At 44.9% G+C, this 16,906-nt stretch overlaps 1 protein-coding gene across 1 annotated transcript; it reads right to left on the reverse strand.

The window, feature by feature from the left end:
* Positions 1-7,262: 7,262 nt before the first annotated feature.
* Positions 7,263-8,336, reverse strand: LOC106641106 (uncharacterized). Its single transcript, XM_014355355.2, has 4 exons — positions 8,196-8,336; positions 7,974-8,120; positions 7,715-7,885; positions 7,263-7,640 (listed from the first exon to the last, which is right to left on the reverse strand). The coding sequence occupies exons 1-4, from the start codon at positions 8,241-8,243 to the stop codon at positions 7,395-7,397; spliced, it is 612 nt and encodes a 203-aa protein (XP_014210841.2). The 5' UTR covers positions 8,244-8,336; the 3' UTR covers positions 7,263-7,394.
* Between the last annotated feature and the right edge of the window lie 8,570 nt (positions 8,337-16,906).

A 16,906-nucleotide genomic window follows, 5' to 3' on the forward strand; every position in this document is an offset into this window, starting at 1 on the left:
TTACAACTAATCATTAGATACAAGTAAGAGTAATTAATTAATCAAAAATTTACGCTGGTGTCATAAGCACCCATAATCAGGGAACAATGATGTTGCGTGTGGTTGAAAAACCCCCCGGTTCTTCCATTTTTTCATGTATCGAAAACTATTGACAGTATTTTATCGACAAATACCAACCCATCGGAAATGAGATGTAACAAAAATATTAGACTCGAAAATAAAGAAAGAAGTTGTTTTTATTTTTTTCACGCAATCATACCGATCTACAGTGTTTTCCGCGCTTTTCTCCCCCACGCACCAAGTGTACCGCCTAAATACTCTGTTTCCAAGAGTATAGGAAGATGATTGATCGGGTCAAAGGGAAGAAGGTATATACATATGTACAGGCAAAGGGGGACCAAGCGGGGCAACTTAGGGCCCTACCCATACATGTGCACCTTTGCTCCTCTCTCGTTCTCCGTACAGCTCCTTTTCGTAAGTACTGAAGCAGCGCGAACGGAGGAAAGAGGGAGAATGAGAAAACGTGTGGAATAAGAAGCGGGAGTAAAATGGATCGCAAATAAGTATGTACGTGTGTATATTTATTATGTATACCTCTCCGAAGCGAGGGAAGGGAAAAAAAAAGCGCGGGCGTGTGATGTATACCCACGAGCACGAGCTGTACAGTATATATTTATACGTCGAAGGGTTTTGTGCTTGGATATAAACATGCGTACATTTATACATTCGCGTGGCCACCACAATCGTGTGTACACGCATACACTTGGATTAAACAGAGTAAAAGAGAGAGAGAGACCGCGAACTGCGCGTCCTTCCTCCAACTATATACTCTCGGCTCTAACGCGAAACTTGTGTGTATTTAGAGCCAGAGAGAATTCGCAAATGTGTATTCGCCGTGGGTGTATATTTATATAGACCTAGAAAAAGGTGGAGGAGGAGATAGGGTAGAGAGAGAGAGAGAGAGAGAAACAAAGCGTGCGAGGATGTAAGATAAGGAGAGCGAGAGGAAGGGCGTAGGGGGATTTTATGCTTGTATGTAGAAAGGAGGAGGTGGAGAAAAAGGGCCCGAAGGAGCAACAGAAGGAAGGGGGATAGGGGCCCTCTCTCTCTCTTTCTCTCTGTGCTACAAGCTTCGTTCTATATACACGTATACATTGTATATATATATATATATATATATATATATATATATACGTACACCCTTGCCCCACAGACTTAACTTTGCTTGACTCACGGCACGGCAAATGCAGTGCAGGATGAGGATACGGAGGAGCAAGAGAAAGAGAGAGAGAGAGAGAGGACACCAAGGATATAATATTATAAGGCTGCTGTTGCGGCGACTCGCCGTGCCGATTTTACGTTGCATTATATATAAGCTCGTGTATATATATATATATACCTTCCTCCTCGGCTCGACTTGGCTCTCTTTTATTTACACATATTATAGTACACAGTAGACGCGGCTAGGTACATGAACATATACCCTCCACATTTACTTTTTTTCCTTTTTTCCTTTTCCCTCTCTCTCTCTCTCTCTCTCCATATATACACACGAGCCTTTTTTGCGCGCCTTTCCTTCCGCGACAATAATAAACGTCCGCAAAAACTATATCTCTTCCGCGAGAGGATATAATCGAACGTACACCTACGGATACTCGTAGGCATCAGAGGAGGGTATTGAAAATGTAAAAAAAAAAAAAAAAAAAAAAAAAAAAAAAGTCACGTTTCCACCATCTCGTGTACAGCATAGGTATACATTTATGTACAAGAGTGTTTGTCCGTGTCCGTATAAACTTGAAGAAGCTCGTGTTCTTTGCAAAGAAGAGCCGTGTAAGGAACTGGCGTTGGTGCGCAGGATGAGGATGTACACTTGTTATATCAAGTAGGGAGAGAGGAAGGAAACAATGGCGCTGAATACCTTACCTATGGCAAGCTCCTTTTATGTGCACATATATACATATACTACACGCGGGGAAGATTCATTTACTATACTTGCACTGTATACGATGATATGGCTTTCCATTTACAAAATAATACATATATATGTACGTATGTATGTATAGAGGACCTCGAGCCGACTTGTTATCATCTAAATAAACACAATAAGTAAGTATATAAACATACTCTTGGGTACGACGACGACAAGATCCGCACCGGAGGCATTGATGGTGAAAGCTACGACTACCGATTGCGATATACTTGTGTATACATACGTGGGTATAGATTGTTGTACCATACCAACGAGAGTGAAGACTTGGTTAGATCGCGGTGTGGGGCTATTTATATACGTCTATATAGCTGCTTCGTGTCTTCCTCCTCGCTGTCTTCGTTGTCATTTCCACCTACACATGAGTACCTATACCGCTCGGTTGTAGAAGGATCACCACCACCACTGAGATCCTTTTCTTCGCGTATATATACGTGCGTGTTTGTTGAAATACACCTACAAGCTCTGTGCTGTAGAGAGAGAGAGGGTGGGAGGGATGAGAAGCGCGGCGGCCTGATACCGTTTCCGCCGATCTTTCTCTCGCGCCGAGGAAGCACACACCAACTCCACGGGGAGGACGAAGAAGGGAGAGCATGAGAGAGAGAGAGAGAGAGACCAGGTGCAGAGGGAGAGAAGCCAGGAGGAGGACTGCAACCGGTCGCGCCAGTACACCTCCAGCCAGTCAGCCGGGCCCCGGCAATAATCTTTCTTCTCCTCCTCGCTCGGTTGCGTAATGTTGTTGCTCTCCTATATACACCGCTGATGATGCCGGCGTCTGTTTTTTCTTTTTCTTCCTTTATTTTTTCTTCTTTTTTTTTCCTTTCTTTTCTTTCCTTCCTTTCTTGTTGCCGTTGTTGCGTTAGTCTAGTTTCGTCGAGCACGCCGGGAGTGACGGAAGATCGGCGGCTCGCATTTGCATGATCGCTCGGCGATTTTCTTTTTGCCGGCCAACTGAGACGCGCGCACGGCTGTGTTTTGCCGATTTTTCGGACCGATCTGTGTTTGCTTTATTTTCGTTTATTTGTGTTTTTTCCTTTTTTTTTCCTTTATTTGTTTTGTGACTTCGATGCCCGGGTCTGCAAGTGCAGTATATAGAGTTGGACGATGCGCCTTTTGCCGCCCGAGAACCACAAAGGCGGCGTCCTTTGGTGCTCACCACCACCACCACCACTGCTGCTCGGATTGACTCTCATCCGGATCTAAAAGTGTAACGAAGCTGGTGTTTTTAATACTCATCTTTGACTTGTAATTTGGGTATACTGTCGCCCTGCGGTTGGTACAATAACAGTGAAAGTGATGGTGCTTCGTTTCGAAATGTTGATGCAAACAAAAAATGAAGACGATTTGGTGGTGAATATAATTTGACGGGGCGAAGGAAAAAAAAAAAAAAAAAAGATCGATCGCGATTTGTGAATTACTTTCCCGTACTACCCTCGACTCTCCTGTGTTAAGCTCAAGAGAGCTCTGATTTGGTGCATTATTTATAATTCGCGTCGTTTCAAGTCGTAATCGCGCACGGTCCCTCTGCGGTTTCCACCGAAACCACAAGCTGCGAACGAAAGAGACAAAAAAAAAAAAAACAACAACAAAAGGGTTACCGAACTGAAATTATACTCGCCTCCCCGCGAGCCATGGATCCTCCGGACTCGGCTCGCCCAGCGTCAGCTGCCTCGCTAGCGTCCCTCAGCCGCAGCCGTCGTCGTCGTCGCTCGAATTTCCTCAGCGCAGCGCCGAGCACCAGTTAGCGGCAATCAAAGCAAACGCGCGCTCGTTAAGTCGCGCCAAAGGAAACTGCGCGCGCGCGCGCGTGCGTGTGTGTGTGTGTGTGTACCAACGACGACAGACCAATTCGAGGATGAAACGGCGAGCAACAGGTTTCGTCGAATCCCTACATCGGGTTCCGTAAAAGGCGATACCCTCCCCCCCCCTCCCACGAGTGCAGTGTGCAGTAGCTCACCTCCGTGTGTCTTTAAAGGACGTGTAGAGGAAGAGCCGGCAAAAGAGGAGACTGAAAAAAAAACAAAAAACAAAAAAAAAAAAAAATCAAAAGGAGGAAGAGAAATAATGCGCTCGGCGGCAGAAACCCAGCAGCAGGCGGCACCGGAGCCTCAGCAGCGCTTCAGCGGCGCCCTGCGCTTCATAAGGACGCGTACGAGCGTGCGCCGCGAGTCCAAGCGTGCCCCGGCCTGCGGTACCGCCAACAACCGGTAAGTCCACCTCTGGGATATGTGTGTGTGTGTGCGCATCGAAACATACACCTCCCTCTTTTGGCTTATTTTTGCCTCCTTTTATCGGTATACATCGTGAGTACCGATGCGCGGGCTCGATTTTCGGGTTTCTCTCCCTTTCCGCATCCCGTTTTGCCCCGGGTAAATATACGGAGACGGGCCCCCTTTTTTTTCTTATCGGGGCTGGGCGCGTCTTTTGGGTTTGTTTCTCTGCCGCGGACGTTAATTTCCGTGCCTTGCCTGCCCCTCGGCGTATCGCGCATTTCGGCGTTGCAAAACTCGTCGTCGGTGGCTCTCGGAGATTGCGGTTTTTAATGCCTAACGGCTCCGCATCACTCTCCTCCCTTTTTCTTTTACTCGGTCGATGTTTAATGCACGAGGCTGCGACGAGTCGTAAATTTTGAAATAACGAAAGAGGGAAACATCAGGAGTGAGTTTTCGGGTGGTCGGGGGATACATTTTATGACATAATTCTCCGGGTGTTTTCATTTTGGTCTTAGCCGATGGCACGTTACATTACAAAATAAAAAAAAAAAAAAAAAAAGAGAGGGAGGCAATGGTGGCGCAAAAATGTACGGTTGGCATAATTACTCGCAAACAATAGCCCGACAAATATATGGTTTTCGCAACCGCGTATACAGAGGGGCTTTCGTCACTTAATTTCTCGACCGTATTGTCGTTGTTTACCGCGTATCGTGGAAAAAATAGTCAATCGATCGACTTGATGCACCTTTCTTTATACTATGTGTTATGACACCTCGTGCCGTGCAACAAACGGTACATGATCGATCGCGCACCGGCGAGCCAATTAACGATAACGATTCCCGGCCAATAATTTTCCCCTCATTATCATAGAGCACCGACAGGCGGACAGGTAGACAAAAAAAAACCCACGCGCGTATACGCGTATTGTAGAGGAATACCCATGTACGTGGCACGTGCATAGAATTTTTCTCGGAAGATCGCGCGCTGCGGCGAAAAAAAGTCGTCTGAGAGCCGCACAGAAGAACCGCTCGGCACGTTAATTTCAGTGCCACTTCAGAAAATTTAGAATCGTGCGTGCGCGCGCGCGCGGCTACAACCCGTACGTACCTGTGTGTATATATGTATATATATATATATACCAAGGAAATAATTGCGCGACTGCGTTATTTGTTGAGTTGTATTATCATACAATTAGACGCACTTTAGTCAATTAAAATAAATGATACGGCGAAGGATGCGCGGTACAATATACGGAACAGCCTTTCCTTCCTCCCTTCCTCTACCTCTTGTCCCGTCGCTGCGCGTTTTTTGCTTTTCTCCCAGCAAAGGAGTCCTTACCGCCCCTCTTGAAAAGTACGACCGTGAAATCATTATGAAGCTTTTCGGTTGAAACGCGCTCCCTAGCTGCACGGGAAAATATTTCTTACCGGTTTTTCCTCCCTCTCTGCGATCTTTTTTTCTTGCGCCTCCCATTACAATCGAAGTAATTTGTTCGCAAATTTCATTTTTCACTCAAAATTTTATTACTCGTATTTTTTTGAAGAGGTCAAAATAAAAAGTGTGTAAATTTTAGAGTCAATGATTATATGCACGTCAAATTCCATCACCTGTACAATAATTATATTACTCTTCGGTATAATTACCAGCGCCAATAATTAATGACAATGTTATACGTACGACTTGCACGAGTTCGACGATAAGAAAAAGCATTACGAGCTAGTGCTGTAGCATATGTGTATATATACTATACTTATAGGGAAAACGTTCGGATGCTAGTAGATACATGCCGCGTGTGGTAAGACAGCGTTCTCGTGGATGCATAAGTAGTATAGGTACATTATCATCTCAGACAATGGACTAGCCGATCACCCTGTTTTATCAACTTTATCCCGATGGGTCCCACACTCGAGTGATTCTGTGCGTTACATTATAGATGATTTGACGTTGTTTTTCCCACCAATTGAAGAATCCTTGAAAAATATACGGGCTGATGCATACGGCGTTAAAGCACAATTTTAATTATTGAAACAATATACAGTAGCACAATGCATACCCACACCGCGTCCCACTTGGCTATGGCCTCGATCACCCAATATTCAACGAAAGCCCCTACCCCCACCAGCCATTTATTTCCCAATGCCGTGCAGTGTGCCTACTTACAGTCGTATCAGTGTTACGTGCAACATAAGCCGACCAGAGCTTCTCGGAACTTTTTCTATATGAAAACTTTTTAACGCTGACTCGAAATCGGTAATTCGGCTTGAAAACGTGCCCCGAAACGGCAACACGAATAATATACACATACACGCCCAAGTTTTGTGTGGTGTAATAAACTCACGACGACTCTCGGCTACAAAGAACGTATGCACAGCGCCTCCCACTGGTTTCGCGAGTGAAAGAGAGAGAGAGGCCCATGTAGTCTTGTTCGATTAATGAATAGCTCGTTTAGTTCCCTCCCTCCCTTTCTTCCTGGTCCACTTTTCCGAACGAGCGTACACACACACACACATGGACATAACGAGATAAGGAGCGAACAAAGGGGGACGCTCCGCCTCTTCCTCCCATACCAACACTCCGTCCTTATTTACGTAAGCTTCCCCCCCCTGCCGCGTCTTCCTTGTACACCCCTTTTAAGCTTCCTCCTCGAGTAAATTGTTGGATTTAAAAAGGAGCGAGGGAGTCCGGGAAATCGTGCTCGAGCTACTTATCGGATATATTTATGTCCGCTCGCAGGTACAGGGAGAACTTTTCTCCCTCCCTCCCTCCCTCCCTCTCTCTATCAAAGATCGTACAACACTCGAGATGTCCGCTGCCGAATTAATAAGGACTCGCTGTACTTACCTCCGACCTACTGGTGCTTACTCAATTACCTATTTTGTCCACGCGTATATTATGTATACACAGGGAAGTGTGTAAAGCAAACGACATACATGTAGAGCCGATGTTGTGTACATAATATGTACGTATACAACTGGCGCGTGCTCGGGAGTTTTATTGTTCATCTCTCCTCGCGCGTGTTCGGATAAGAAAATTTGCTCAAAGTGTGGTTGGTGCTTGTAAGTGAAACGCAGACGCCAATATATATATATATACGAAGCTGTTGACAATCGGGAGAACACATGTACATAATGGTTTATCGCGAGCTATAGTAACTTAATTATTTGAACGAATGAACATCTTTCGTGGCGGTGGCGCTACACCGAGGAATCGAGGTCCGTCCAGTTGGGTACGTTCTTCTCGTCGATTTTGCAGGACTCGTTTTGCAGAAATACGACGGTCAGGGTCTTGAGGAGCGTCGCGCAAGTGCGACCCTTGGAGTAGCTCGACTCCCCGTCGTCGCACTTCAACAGACGGGATTCCACGTTCATGATGCCACAGCCCAAGTTCACCTCGGTCTCGAACGTCGCCGGGAACATGTACGGCGACAGGCTTATCCTTCCCTGGTTTTTTACAACTTGTGTTTTAATGGTAAAAAAAAAAAAAAAAAAAAAAAAAACACATGGGTATCGCTCACCTGCTCGATGGGGCAGCTCTTTCCGTCGAAATTGTAGATCTGCGGGACGTTGAACTGCGCAAGGGTGCCGTTTCTCCTGAGCCTGTCGTCGTGCAGAAGCTTACAGAGGCTCAGCGGTGCACTGGTGAGGAGATGGGGTGGCTGGTCGTACACCCTGGCGTACAGCAGCAGCTGGAATTTGACGAAACGGAGAGTGAAAAAAAAAACAAAAAAAAACCACGTCTGACCGTAATCGTCTGTTTCTACTACGCGGCTTTACGTGCAGGTCGTTGTACGGCGAAATGACCTCTTTGACGACCAGGTAGGGGTAGCCCTCGTCCCCGTAGTACTTGACGCCAAAGTCCACCTGCGGATTGTCAAAGTGCGAGATCCTCTGGGACAATACTTTGCTTTGGTACTCCACGGCCTGTGGAGGGAAAAAAAAAAAACCATATGCGTGCAGCGAGTCGTCGAGAGACAAGTACCGATCGAATGAACTTACGATCCCTGTGTGCGCCATCCCAAGGACGATGAGGATCATGTTCACCATCGCGTTGTTCGAACTCGATTATTTATACCACTTTGCGTACTCGAGTGTCGGTTATTTCTTGTCTAGCGTTGCTGACAAACGACCTTGTCGATAAGCTCGCCTATCTTGAACTACTTTGACTCGACGCGTTGCGTACTGTACTGTGTGGGACTTTTGTGCATTTGAACGAGGAAAAATTCTTTTAATTGCGCAAACAAAGAAAAATGGCAATGCCAAGATACTTTTTCGGTATTGCGCCATTCGGGAGATCGAGACTAATCGGGGGTGTATTGCGCGGACAATGGAAATTTCACGTGCTTTTTTTTTCTTTCGTATGTTTAATTTGGGCAAATAATGCCGAGTTGTTGTAATTTCATGCAAATAATACACCACCGCTGCTGGAATCGTAACGATAAACTTTTTGCGCTTCGGCCATTATGTTCTCGCGTGCGTGCGAAAAATGGCAAATTGGTTCACACACGGTGCCTATGCGTATTATTATTGAATATCTAAAATTGAATGGCCCATAGTTGGCTCCGTAACCGGTCTAAATTTGTTACTTAATCGGTATAATAATATATTTGAGGCATATGGATGAAAGCAACGAGCATCGGTATACCCAATAAAAAGCAGATCAAAAAAACACGGTACACGGTAGTGTGTATATCCAGATGGAGGAAACGTAAGAAGCTTACGGTAAAAATTTCCCACAAGAGAGAAAAAGAGAGAGAGAGAGAGAGAGAGAATTGCCAATGCTCGAGCCAAAAGCAAAAGATACACGAGGAAACGAGGGAAGGGGGGAGGAGGGATAAGGTGAAGGTGAAGGATTTTCGTGACGCCAGCATCGGAGGCAAGAAACGAGGAGGATGAGAGGAGATCCAGGCAACATCGGTTGTGGAAGAAAAAGAAGAAGAAGAAGCCGTCAGGGGTCAACGAGCGTCTTCCTACGCTGCAGCTCGGACGCTTGGGTTTCCGATCCATCTTTCCTTTGTATACATACATACCTCCCTCTTTTTTTTCCTTTTTCTTTTTTTTTTTTCAGGGGAAGGGAGACAAACATCTATTTCGTCTGTTCGCTTCTTTTTTGCCAGTCGCTGCTACAAGCCTGTCCGCTCCTCTTTATCGCTCGCGCTACTGCACTTTATAGAGCCAAAGCGAAGCTTACGTTTTTACCCTTTGGCTGGAATCGCTTCCCCCCCTATGTAGACTCGAGTCTTCGTGCGCCTTTTTTTTCTTTCGTATATAGAAATTACGTAACACGCGCACACAATAATATTGGCTTTTTGCGGTAGGTAAGTATACAGGTACATTATAGCTCGAAAAAGGAGCAAATCCTGCAAAACTACGAAAGTCCGCGGTGCGCGGCCGGTAAGCTTGGAGGTGCTGCCATCTATTAGCAAACATCTATTTGTCCTCTTTTGTTCAATACACATTTCCTACCAGGTCAATTTTTAAAACAGGAATCGTATTTTGGATAATCCGTATTTTCAAGTACTATTACGTATCGGGGCAGCGTTTAAAATACCACTCTAATACCCCGTTTGGCCGTGGGGTGTATACGTGTAATAATAGCTGTCGAATCGTGTGGGCACGCGTGTCCGACCATATTATGTATTTTTTTTTTTACGAGGGGCTGGGGGGGCTTCCCACCGACAATAGGTCAAGTGACAGGTGGCGGTTTATGGCCCCTCATTTCTCTCGTGCATACTTTTTTCAATATGTTTTTTTTTTTGCTTTTTTACCTCACCCCTTTACATATATCGCAGCAACACCTGAACCAAAAAAAAAAACAATAATAAATCACCCAACAATTCCACGGAGGAGGCAAACGAATCATCCGTAATTGTCGTCAAGATCATCAATGTCACGCGAATAATTGCGCCTTCCCTTTCTCGGACGCGAAGAAAATCTACAGACGCGCGTAATTTCCTGTGCGTGCCCACTTTACTCCATAGGTGTACATATACATATACACACACGTACCATTAACACGTACACGTTATTACGTTTGCAGGCAACAACTACGTGATATATTCTTTTCTCTCGTCTTACACGTATATAATATCTATACACCTAAATCATACACGCGATATTCCGTAATAATACAGATGTGTATGGACGTAGGTACACACGTATGGCCGGCAATCAATTACTCGCACTTTTGCGTTCGTTAGTGCAATCTGGGATATAATATTATGGTATAATATCGTTTCGACACTTGATTTAATCGCCACGCGAGGGACGTATATGCGTCAGCGCCGTCTCGCATGCACAAGTAAGTATATACGTACGTTGCACTTGTGTCATAATGTAATGGGGATGTGTAAATGTAATATACACCCTGGCGCATGTGTACGAGCTGCTTTTTAAATCGCGCCCGATGCGTCATTAGCTCGGCAACGCGCGGCGATTAATTTGCATGGACAAATCCATCCCAATGGGATTGCGACGGTTTAATGTAACAAAAGGCCGCAACGGTGGGGGGGGGGGGAAACATTGACGAAAAACGGGACGAAATTTATTGGCGCGATTACAATCGAAAAGGCTCGGGAGGAAGAAAAAACGCGACCCATCGGGCTATACCTCGTTTTTCAAAGCACTGCGCTGCACAACAAATGGACATGGACACCATAGATATAATATACACAAGCCTCTTTAACGAGCGCTGGTGCGGTACTTACGAAAATTTATCTCCGTGCATGCAGGCACTTCTCTCGGTCGTTTGGTTCTGGAAAAAAAAAAAAAAAAAGGGGGGAGAGAGAAAAGATCAAACAGCCGTAAGGTGCCAATGATGCAACCTGTACACCCACCGCGCCACCCCGTGTATATTATATTATATATTTATGCACTCGGGAAAACAAAGAAAACGGACGACATGCGCGTAGACCCGCCCACGCGACGGGAAAAGTATATACGTGGGTACACGTGCGTATACGATACAATATGATATGGTAAAAGGCGGCCCGTGACTGTTTTCCGTGATGCTGGCATCAAAAGGAACTGCACGATTCTTGCCTCTCCGAGGCTCTGTTTGCTCATACATGTACACTTACACGCCTGGGCTGTAACGTTTATTACGGGACAGATAAAATACAGATGTAACGCGCGATTAGGTTGCGCACGGCAAACAATGCGGAACGTTTTATTTATTTAACGAGCCCATATCCGGCATAAGGGATGAGTGCAATGCCATAAATACATATATGCGAGTTTACGACGGTGAAGTCAATTAGTCTTTTACTAGTGATTGCGAATCCTGTATAATCTATTATTTGTGACTTTTTTTCCCCCTTCTGTAGATTGATTATTAGGTAAAACAAAGTTTCAGGAGGTGACATGGACATTACGGTTTTCCATCGAGTATATTGAGCTATTACGGGTACAAAGTAATAAAAACTAGATGAATTTTTTGAGGCATATCGTGCAAAAAAGTAATTGCTCGAGTTGGATGAATATGATGGCACGAGTCAACGATTTTCAAGTATTATTTTAGGAAAACTCTCCGTGTTCCCACAAGATTTACGTAAAATGTGAACGCCAAAGTCAAATTATACATGTACATGTATTGTGTGCTCAAATTGTGTACCTTGAAACGAGATTACTTAAATGAGACATAAATTACGCAAGACATCGCGTCGAAGTAGAGTACAAGGTACCCTCATGTGGGCGAAATCCCGAATTCTCATGTACGCGATGACGTGAAAGTTTTTTTTCCCCCCCATTTCTCAGACAATTAATTTTTACGCAAAAAACTTACGTAGGCATTAGGCTTGCGGTAAAAACAGGTTAGCCAAATATATATGTGTGTACTTACTCCATCGAAATTATGCAAACTCATAAGTACATCGATAAACAAAATAGAGTCCCTCTATCGATGTATTTTCTTATAATTTTTGGTACCTCGATAAAAAAAAAAAAAAAAAAAAGTAGCGACAACCACCACCACCAAACGAAAGCTCTCCCATCACGTTCAAATATGTATAACGCGTCACCTGCATTATATATTTCTTTGTCGGGGGGTTACAAAACAAATCGTTTCCTCGCGCATCGAGCTCGACCACGCCCGGAGCCGTGCTGCAAAACCCTTTTAAAGAGCAAGAAAGACAGAGGGAGAGGGGGGGAGAAAAGCTCGCCCTCGGCTGTTGCACACGGCCACACATACGAATACGTGTACAGCTTGACTTTTCCCCGCGAGCGAGTTCGAAAAAAGAGTCACGATGAGGAACGAGAGCGAGCAATTACGCCACGCTTATAAAACGCTCCGGTAAAGGGAGATGGAGAGACCGGCCGTTGTTCTTGATGCTGGTATATCGGGGGTGGGGGTGGGGGGGGGCAGGTCACGAGAGAGGAGCAGCTGGCGGCGATTAAAAGAAAGCAGATCGGCTGATCGGAGACAAAGAGATGCTGGGAAGATAAAATACAGCCGCATCCAGAGGGCCCCGGATATGTATATATACATACATCTAATCGCGTGATGGAGGAGGGTGTACATGCCTATATATACGAGTGTACACTCTGCACGCCGATCTGTTACGCGGACAATAACCAACGTAACATCGATCGGACGTCTTTTCTCTCTCTCTCCCTCTCTTTTGTATAGGATGAAGCATTTGTACCTGTACGAAGCTGATGGCGAAGCATTTCAATTTACAGCAATATTGAGAGCGCAAAGCTTGTCCCTCGCGACTCTGGCCTTCCTCGAATGCTATAATGGATTATGAGCATACACCATCGGGCGTTTGAGCCGCAGTAACGCATATCTGGATTTTGTGATCTTTCGCGAGACAACGGTGTTGGAGCTTGGGCGCGCGCGATGGACACTTACAAACACAGATCCCTACAACGTTATCCTTTCTTTATATATTTCCCAAACCGATCAATATCAAAATTATCATCGTGTGTGTACACCCGACAATCTTTCGGTATTGTAAAGGAGTACTTCGAGGTGTGCTTCAAACTCTCATCAACTCTGCTCCTCAACCGGTGTATGTATATATTATGATGTTATACCTTATACGTACGAACCAAAATGATAAAAAGCTTCGAAAGCTCAATTCAATATGGTGACGATCGAAACACGCCCACGGATGGATAAACCTTTAAAAAACACAAATCAAACTATATTTGGATAAAGGGAGAAGGAGAGAGGGAAGGTCATTAATAATTGAACTTCCTCTTACGACCTTTCGGGGTTAGGGGGGGGGGGAGCTCTTGTACCGCGACTTTCTTGCTTGATTGTAATCCTCCAATAAAGCAGCTTGGTAGAAGGAAAAAGGAAAAAAAAAAAAAAAATTGAACAACTACGAATCCCCGCGAACTTTGTAAAAGCGTGAGTCGTATGTGTACGGAGAAAAGGGTGGGGGGGAAGGCCGGGTTGGCAAAAATCACGTCGTGCCTGTCTTAATCCTTTTTTCACGCGTCCTCGTGACCAGCCTCTTTCTCCCTTGCCCTCCCCCATTATAAAAGCGTCAAACAATCGACTATATATACGTACAAGCCCAAGCCTCTCTCTCTCTCTCTCTCTCTTGGGGCACAAAGGGCACATTTTAGATCCAAGGAAAGAAAAAAAAAAAAAAAAAGGAGGAGGAGGAGAAAAAAAATGAAAACAGAGCAAACAGCCCAAGCTGCTACAACGTTACACGACTACAACGAGTATGTATGTATGTTTGTATATAGGCAAAATGTAGCCCTGCACTTTCTCACATGATCTTGCCTCCGCAACTCGCGACCTGAGAGTTCATAGCCACACACGTATAGCTCTCTAGCGACCCACTACAGTATATATATATATAATGGATATACGTGACGCGACGCGCGAAAAGGAGTGCACGAGCTTATGGCTGGTTAAATGTAAATATATATATGCATGTGGCCGTAGCGGGAGAAAGAAAAGAAAGACAGTTCCATAAGATCGTTGGGCAGATATCCGGCGCCTTGTTCGGATCATTAGCGCTAGATCGTGTGACGTAACGAGGTCTCCCTCTCTCTCTCCCTTTTTCCTCCGCTCTCTATTACCTTCATATACACACATAGTATACTTGCACTCCATGGAATGGCACACACGGATATAGCTGTACCGACTCCTTAAATGGTCCTTCTCTCCCTATGTAGAGTATACATATGTATAATATGTGTAAGTGTGCACGGTGGGGGAGGGGGGAGCCGCTAACGGACGGACGGACGGACAATGTACCGTTAAACTACAAAACTTCACCCCGTAACCTCTGACATTGCACCGCTACCTATGTAATGTCTGTGTATGGATCGAGAGGGGGAGATCTCGCTGAATCTCGCATCGGACGCTGAAAAACGAGGCTCGGATTAATGAGACTATCGCGCGAATGAATCGTTCATTAGGACGCGCCGGTATGTATACGCGTGCGCGCAATATATAGGCCGCATTTTGACAGATTTGTCGGTCGCTATAAATTCAATTGCCAGCCCGCGCGCGCGGCCACATGGAGATGGAAAGATTCCGAGAATTTTACTTGGGAAGGGAGGGGAGGGGGTGAAAAGTGTGCAAATTCGCGGTTTCCATGCCACGCGGCGGACACTCGCTGTAGAAATGCAGATTTACTATCACGTGCATGTATAGACTTTTCTCGCATTGAAGGGGGGGGGTGTAATATAGGTGAACATGTTAACCTTGACGGTGGCACTGGCGCGGGCTTAGGTATATTACATTCAAAGTAGGTATCTCATTTTCCGCGAGATTCGGCCGCATGTGTACACATATGAATATGGACATGTAGGTGTACCTACTTGTGTATACGGTACACCTCATTACACGATCTCGACACAAGATACGCATATTATGCATTGCAAGGGTACATTGGATACATACTCGGAAATATATCGCAAGGAGTAACACACTTTTGACGTCCTTAAAAAAAAAAAAAAAAAAAAAAAAAAAAAACAACCAACAATGCACGTAATGGCAGTGACGTATAGGGTATACATTCTGATTTCGTGCAACGAAAGGTAGTCCGTTGACGGGCACGTACTCGCTCGTCATTGAATCCTGGCTCCACACACAAGGATATGGAAGCTGCATCGCAGCCATCATCTCGGGCTCCTTGACACTGCTGCTTTGTTAAAACGGGGTATTGGATGATGTACATACGTGGTATATACATATATATATATACATGTACATGCGATGTGTGCCGTATGTGCTTGAGCACACGTGTGGCTTTTGTACAAGTGCACACTCGACGAAGCGCAGAATAAGGAGTGTGACGAGAGAGAGAGAGAGAGATCTCGCGCGGGTTCGTTTAAGTATTATTGGTAAAGCGGGACACCGCGAATTTTATATACGGGGCTTGTTCGGCAAAGTCGAGTGTGTACGCGGGGTGGGTTGTCTGTTTGTTTAACGTGGCATACATAAAGGGGAGAGGACACTTTTCTTTTTTTTTTGTCCTTTTAGTTTGCTCTGGGCTTTCAGGGTTACTGGGCTTCGAGCGCGTGGGTATATTATGTGTATATAAGTACAGTGACTCGTGATGAAATATCTTGTACAGCTCGCTCGGGTGTTTATCTTGATGGGAGAAAAAATAATTGTCAACCTACGACACGTTCGTTTTTTATTGTATGAGTATATGGAAAGGTAAAGTTTTTTTTGTCATCAAATCAGAGCGGTACTGTTTTTATTTATTTATTTTTTTTTTTTTTAGATAACGTCAGTGCATTGTACTCGAGCAACTTTGTAAAAAGCGACTCAAAGTATAACTTGCGAAAGACATCTCGTCAAAATGCAAAGCTACAACGTTAAATGCCTGTCCCTCTGCTCCAAATCCAAGATCTCGGACGGTAAAAAAAAAAAAAAAAAAAAAAGGATGTATACGTGCTACATTTTATACTCGCTAAATTACGCCAGAACGTACAAGTATTCGCGAAGGAAGAAAGAAAAAAAAAACCAGTGATGGGGTTACGTAATGGGTTTCATAAAAGCCCGTATATAAAACTTATTTGCATATAATATGTACAGTTGCCAAAATCAGATATCACGCGTATCACTCTCCGTTTCGATACATTACTCACTGCAGATGGGAAGAGAGAGAGAGAGAGAAAAAAAAATGTGTTGCAAGCAACATCGATTTGCACGTAAACACACACACGCGCACATCCGCTTTTGAGAAAAATCAGGTCGATCAATATTTGAAGCAGCCGATCGACGATAGACCCTCGACGTATACTTGAAACGAAGATCGACCGCGATTGGGTAACTCGGGCTCCCTCGATTTATACGTGCGCCGCATTATATTATATTAATCGACGGCTTCGCTTCAGTGCACGCGCGGGAAATCTCGTTTCTTACAAAGATAGAATCGCGTGTATGTATGTGTAGCGCGTACACGAGGTAGGACCTAAAAATCAACGTTATACATGTACCTTTCACGTTCATCACGTTGAATTAAAAGAGGTAAGATGACGCAAAGGAAAATGAGGAGAAAATCCGGGACGCGACTTACGTCCATCATCCATCCATTTTTCCGGCAGCTACGTGTATACAGCACCGATATCGACCATGACTCGACAACAATACTTTACATATCCGTGTATAGGTTTTGTTGTGATCCGAAGGGCACCACGAAACCACACGCTGTCCACACACAAAGTGCGTGTGTTTGTTGCTGAAATCGTTTGGGAAAATTTATAAATAATTACACACGCGCATGGTCCTC

This window comes from Copidosoma floridanum, unplaced genomic scaffold (assembly GCF_036245765.1).
Source record: "Copidosoma floridanum isolate Cflo_tuat_1 unplaced genomic scaffold, Cflo_Japanese_pri ptg000014l, whole genome shotgun sequence".
Lineage (NCBI taxonomy): Eukaryota > Metazoa > Arthropoda > Insecta > Hymenoptera > Encyrtidae > Copidosoma > Copidosoma floridanum.

Bases quoted from the DNA above. Each gene is read 5' to 3' on its own strand.
- LOC106641106 (XM_014355355.2), bottom strand. From the start codon at position 8,243: ATGGTGAACATGATCCTCATCGTCCTTGGGATGGCGCACACAGGGATC. The intron at 7,886-7,973 runs GTAAAGCCGCGT...GTCAAATTCCAG, and splicing joins CGCCGTACAACGACCTGCAC to CTGCTGCTGTACGCCAGGGT. The intron at 7,641-7,714 runs GTGAGCGATACC...GTAAAAAACCAG, and splicing joins AGAGCTGCCCCATCGAGCAG to GGAAGGATAAGCCTGTCGCC.